At 49.5% G+C, this 5,809-nt stretch overlaps 1 protein-coding gene across 1 annotated transcript; it reads left to right on the top strand.

Moving 5' to 3' along the window:
- Positions 1 to 672: 672 nt before the first annotated feature.
- Positions 673 to 3,667, top strand: LOC119309017. Its single transcript, XM_037585138.1, has 3 exons — positions 673 to 1,924; positions 2,837 to 2,928; positions 3,252 to 3,667. Exons 1-2 carry the CDS (start codon positions 673 to 675, stop codon positions 2,884 to 2,886), a joined length of 1,302 nt encoding a protein of 433 aa, XP_037441035.1. The 3' UTR covers positions 2,887 to 2,928; positions 3,252 to 3,667.
- The last annotated feature ends 2,142 nt before the right edge of the window (positions 3,668 to 5,809 follow it).

Genomic DNA, 5,809 nt, shown 5'->3' with positions numbered 1-5,809 from the left:
CCCTCCTCCTCATCACCGCCGTCGTCTTCATCATGGTTCTTTTGTGTACTCCTCCCCCGACTCGGGCTCCGACTCAGTGGTCTCCGATGGGGCTTTGGCCCTTCCATGAACTAGAAAAATTCGAGGTCGGGGCGCGAGGGCGGTTTGCTGAATTGCGAGTCTGATGAATCCTCACTTGAAGCGACCAGACTGGTTGTCTCGTCCTCGCCGGAGGCTTCCAACAACTGATGTCACTTAAACAAATGGGAGGCTTGCAGTCTATTTTTTCAAATTTGAAATTGGTGAGGACGGGGCGTCGATCCGTTGGCTGGGCAGCTGGGCTAGCTGCCAGTCCACTCGAGTTTGAGCCCCGGCTTGGACGCGCGGTGCTCGCAGAGTTTCTCCTATAAAAAAATGCCAACGAGGATTAGCCCTTGGGTTGGTCTCATTTTTCTTTAAATTTGAAATTGATAAGGAGGGTTTAAAAGGTTCAAATTCGGTCGCAGTCCATGCGCACGCAAATACGCAATCTTTTGCTTTTGTCAGGCTCAGTGGCTCAGGCAGACCCGTGGTCTACAGCTGTGCGCTGCCAGGAGTCTACAGGAGTCTACAAGAGACTAGCCCATCATTCGGTCCAACGGACCACACCACACCACGCTCTGCTGCGAGGACAGACACCACCACCCCAACGCCATGTCACTCCGCCACCTCGTAGCCCGCTCCCTCTCCACGGCCGACCTCTCCGGCCGCCTCCGCTCCCTCTCCACCGCCGACCTCGCCGGCCGCCTCCGCCGCTCCCTCTCCACCGCCACGCACCCGCCATGGGCAATCATCCACGACACGTCGGAGGTCGACCGGTCGTCGTCGGCCCCGGGCGCGTGCTTCCGCCCCGTGGCTCCTCCGGGCGTTTCCCACATCTTCGCCCCAGCGCACCTCATCGATCCCACGCAACGCCCGAACGCGGGCAGCAGCGACGGCGTCCTCCAATACCTTGGCGGCAACGTCGTCCAGCTCCTCTTCGGCAACGTCGGCGCCGCCAGCGGCGACGGCCACCTCCTGCTCAGCTACCACGACCTCCGGGCGGAGGGCCCTTGCACCCGCTGGGACCTGGCCGAGAACCCCGAAGTCCACCGCTTCGTCTGCAACCCCCTCACCGGCCAGATGCTCCGCCTGCCCGACTTCGGCGGCTCCAGGAGGATCTTCGCCCTCCACAGCATGGGTCTCCTCACCCAGGCCGACGGAGGGCTCGGGTTCGCCGTCGCCGAGTTCGTCCTCAATGGCGCCGCCATCGTGCGGTTTCTCTCTGAGGAAGGGAAGTGGAACGCGGTACGGCCGGTCCATGGCAATCCATCGCTCCCGCGCCCGATAGAGATGAACCAGGAGACGGTTGCCTTCGGCGGCCGGCTGTGGTGGGTCGACCTGACCTTGGGTGCCGTCTCCGTCGACCCCTTCGCCGACCAGCCAGAGATCCGCTTCGTTGAGCTGCCGAGCGGCAGCGTGCTGCCTGCGCCTGCACGTGTGGACGAAGCAGATCCCTGCAAGGTCGAGGAACGGGGGCTGCTCATTATGGAGGTGACCAATCGCCGGCGCATCGGCGTGAGCGAGGGGAGGCTGCGCTACGCCGAGGTGACTCCCGGCGGGCCATTTCTTCTCAGCTCCTATGCGCTCGACGACGACGAGGGCACCGGCTGGAAGCTGGAGCACCAGGTGGCGCTCAGGCAGGTGTTGGCGGACGGAGGCTACTCGGCACAGGCGGCGCCGCAGATCGCCGTCCTTGACCCCGTCGACGCCAACATCATTTACCTCAAGGTCGGCAAGGACGTCGTCGTCGTGGACATGCATAATGGGAATTTGATTGGGGGCTGTCGGCTTCAAGGAGAGTACGTTTCTCTTGTACCATGTGTGCTTCCACCCTGGCTTGGATCAAGCCGGATCCCCGCCGAAGGTACCTACCAATCTTATTACGTTTCAGTTTTGCATTTGTTGGTGCATTGTTTCAGATGTTCGGTGCTAGCTTGGGGAGAATTTTATAGTAATGTGGAAACATACAAATGGATGAATTTTGTGATTGGTAACAATGTTGTGAGCGTGTTGTAGATGGTGGTGAGGAATTGACAAAAAAAATAAAAATTTAGAAGTGAATTGACATTTGTCAGTAAGAATGTAAGATCCAAACATGAATTGGAATCAGAGAATAGGATTGGTGCTATCGATCTAGCCAGACCGACTTGATGTTTGGTTGTGCTGGGAGATGTATGCGTGCAGTTACTGTGTTAAGCAGCGGCATTAATACAAGCGAGTGGTCGAATCATATCCAAGAAGCTGATCACAATGGTGCATTTTTTTGAAGCCTGAAATCATGTGTATTCACACCAGTACTCTGTTCATCAAACTCATATGTTGTTCAAATCTTGTGTCAGAAACAGGTAATGCATCTCTTAATTAGCTAGCAGCGGTCTCTTTCGGTGATATGTTGCAGTTGAGGATGGTGTCTAAACACACATACATCATCCCCTTTGGTTTCTGTGAATTTTGAATTTACACATGCACATGTTCTACATGTTATTTCCACATCTCTATATGTCGTTTTCAGTTAATGGCTGATTTACTCTTGTTTATTCAACTGATGATACAACTTTTGGCTTGAAAAGAATTTTTGTTCCTCTGATCAGTGTCAAGCTATATGAGCAATGAGCTGTGCTGGATTCTTGATAGCCTGTTCTATGTATTAGTCTTGTCCGCTGGCACATTTCTTATAAGCAACACGTAGTTTATACTGTACAAAATTGTACCGAGTTAACATAGATTGTATCTGTTATTCAAGTTCGTATACCTTGACAGAGAAAACTTTTTTCAGGCAAGAAGGGTGGCATGGAAGTGACAGATGATCTGGTCAGTAGCGCCTAGAAGTCGTGAATGGGCATCAGTCTACCAGCTTATGTATCTCTGGTTGGGAACTATCTTAGTCTCTTAACTAACATTTCCGTCCATTATTAGTCATCCATTGGCATTGTCAGTAGTACTCAAGACGCATCGTGCTTCCTTGTCCTAATGGTGACCACTCTTTTCTTTTTCTTAAAATTTTACCAACAACTGTTAAGAAGTCTAAAACTGAAGTTTATTACTTTCAGACAACTTATAATGATGTAATTTGGTGTTATAAGTAAACATGTTGTCCAGATGTTATTTGGTGTTTATTCCATTATTCATCCTTCTTTTCCATGTTGGCTTGTTGAGTCAAACATCTCTAATATGTTTTTTCTACTTTTCAGGTTTCCTGGGACTAATAGATGGAGGGGCTGCACTATATTAGGATAGAAGCTGGCGGTAGTTTGTCGAACTCTCATTTTGGGTGAAATCTGGAATATTTTGGATTTACTGTAGTTTCTTGATGAGTTACCAACTTACCATCTCGTTTAGAGGGAAATCTAGCAGTTGGTTCAACAGTCCATTAGGATATTGCAGTAGAACTAAATGAAATCCACATCTGACAACTGTCACAAGACCGCATGCATGAAGTTACTTGCAAGAAATATGCTCATCTTTTGTTTTCAATTTCAGAAAAAGAAAAATAAAGCTCATCTTTTTGTAGGAAAACATGGATGGATCCATGATTTTAAATGCTTGTAGACTTGTAGTCTTGGTGACATCTGTTATGAATTGATGAATATTTCAACAGTTCAGGATTTCTCATGACAAATGCATGTTTTTCACCGCCTTTATTGCTTGACAACAACATAGATCACCAGCACAACAAAGTTCTGTGCCATAATATGTTTACAAAAAATTCAAATATATGTACAAAGTAATCAGAATCGTGCATCAACGCACAACAATCCTTTTATGGCTTCTATAGACTTGGTATAGTGTGAAAATTTAAATTCATGTTGATATTTGAACTTATCATGGCTAGCTCTTCAAGATAAGTCCAATGAGCAATATATTTCAAATTATGGAGCAAAGCTAGGACTGAGCATGTTGGTCAAGTGAAACCTCATTAATTAAATTACATTTATTGGAAGGTTCATTGCTTTTCATTAACAAAGAGATGATTTTTTTAATGTTTTGAGACAGATGGTCATCATGTAGGAACATATTATGTACCAACTAAAAAGGGTTGAGTTCTTAGGGCATCTCCAGCCGTTCGGCGCCCCCAGGGGCTGAAATAGCACCTCCCGAGGGCTCGTCGGCGCTTTTTTCGCCTTGGGGGCGGTCGGGCGCCCCAAGTTGGCCCTAGGCGCCGGTTTTTGAAAACCAAAGTCGGCCAAACTTCGTACAAAATGACATGAAGTTGGAGGAAATTCAAGCGTTTTCATTGATATTTGTACAAATTTAGAACATAATTTAAAAACTAAACTAAAACTGCTGGAAACCATCACATCACCAAGGCTCGGGCACAAGTGCTGAAGCGCCAATTTCACAAGTTGCAGATGGAGGAAACTGAATCGGTGAATGACTATGCCATGCGTCTGACTATATTGGTATCTAGAGCCTCGACGATCTACGATGACGGACAACGACAAGGAGTCGGTCAAATCCGGCAACGGCGGTTCCAAGGCGAACAAGAACGGCGACAAGGTGAAGAAGGGCGGCAAGTCAGTAACCAGTGGTGGCGGAACGGGCGGCACCAACGTACAGGTGCATCGCAACATCCCCATCCAGTACCCGATGCTCACCGACGCCAACTACAGCGTGTGGGCGGTCAAGATGAAGATTATTCTCTGAACCCTACGAGTGTGGGAGGCCATCACGGACGTCGACGTCGACAAAGAGTGGGACGAAGGTGCCATGGCCGCCATAGCCCAGTCTGTGCCGGATTCCGTGCTGATGACATTGGCGGAGTTCGAGACAGCAAGAGAGGCGTGGAACGCACTCAAAGAGATGAGGATGGGAGAAGATCGCGTCACCAAGGCTCGGGCACAAGTGCTGAAGCGCCAATTTCACAAGTTGCAGATGGAGGAAACTGAATCGGTGAATGGCTATGCCATGCGCCTGACTACATTGGTGGGAGAGATCCGCGCGCTTGGTGCAAAGCTCGACGAAACCGAGATTGTGGAGAAGTTTTTCAGTTCGGTGACTGATAAATTCACGTACATCATCGGCACGCTCGAGCAGCTTTACGACATCGACGACATAACCATAACGGAGGCGATCGAATGCTTGCGGACGTGGGAAGAAAATGCTCGTGGTTGTCGGAAAGGCAAAGGAGGAGGTGATGACCAACTCATGTACTCACGTGTAGATTGGAAGTTCCCAAGTAGCAAAGGAAGGCGCAACGTTGGCGAAGACTCAAGCAACGGGAAGCGCGACGGACAAACCAAAGAAGGCAAAGGAAAAGGCAAGCCACAAGGTCGTGGTAAGGCGGACCGATCTAAAGAGCGGAAGCCATGAAACTTGGATATGTCCGAGGTCAAGTGCTATAACTGCAACGAGATGGGTCACTTTGCAAAGGATTGTCCGGAGCCTAACAAGAGGGAGATCAAGGCAAATTTGGCGAAGCAGGAAGACGAACGTCCAGGTCTTCTGATGGCCGAAGTTTGTGATCTCGTGGAGCCTAACAAGCGGGAGATCAAGGCAAATTTGGTGAAGCAGGAAGATGAACGTGCAGGTCTTCTGATGGCCGAAGTTTGTGATCTCGTCCAAACAGCGGTTGTGAAACCAAACCGGAAGGTGCTACTTCATGAGGAAAAAGTAGCACCAAAGTTATCCGGAAGCCAGAACGTGTCGTGGTATCTAGACACGGGTGCCAGTAACCACATGACAGGGTGCAAGGAGAAGTTCCTCGAGCTAGAATATGATGTTCAAGGCTCGGTCAAGTTTGGTGATGGTC

The sequence above is a fragment of the Triticum dicoccoides genome, chromosome 5B (assembly GCF_002162155.2).
Source record: "Triticum dicoccoides isolate Atlit2015 ecotype Zavitan chromosome 5B, WEW_v2.0, whole genome shotgun sequence".
NCBI classification, from domain to species: domain Eukaryota; kingdom Viridiplantae; phylum Streptophyta; class Magnoliopsida; order Poales; family Poaceae; genus Triticum; species Triticum dicoccoides.
Note: the sequence above shows the minus strand (reverse complement) of the source record. Positions and strands in the feature narration are given on the sequence as shown.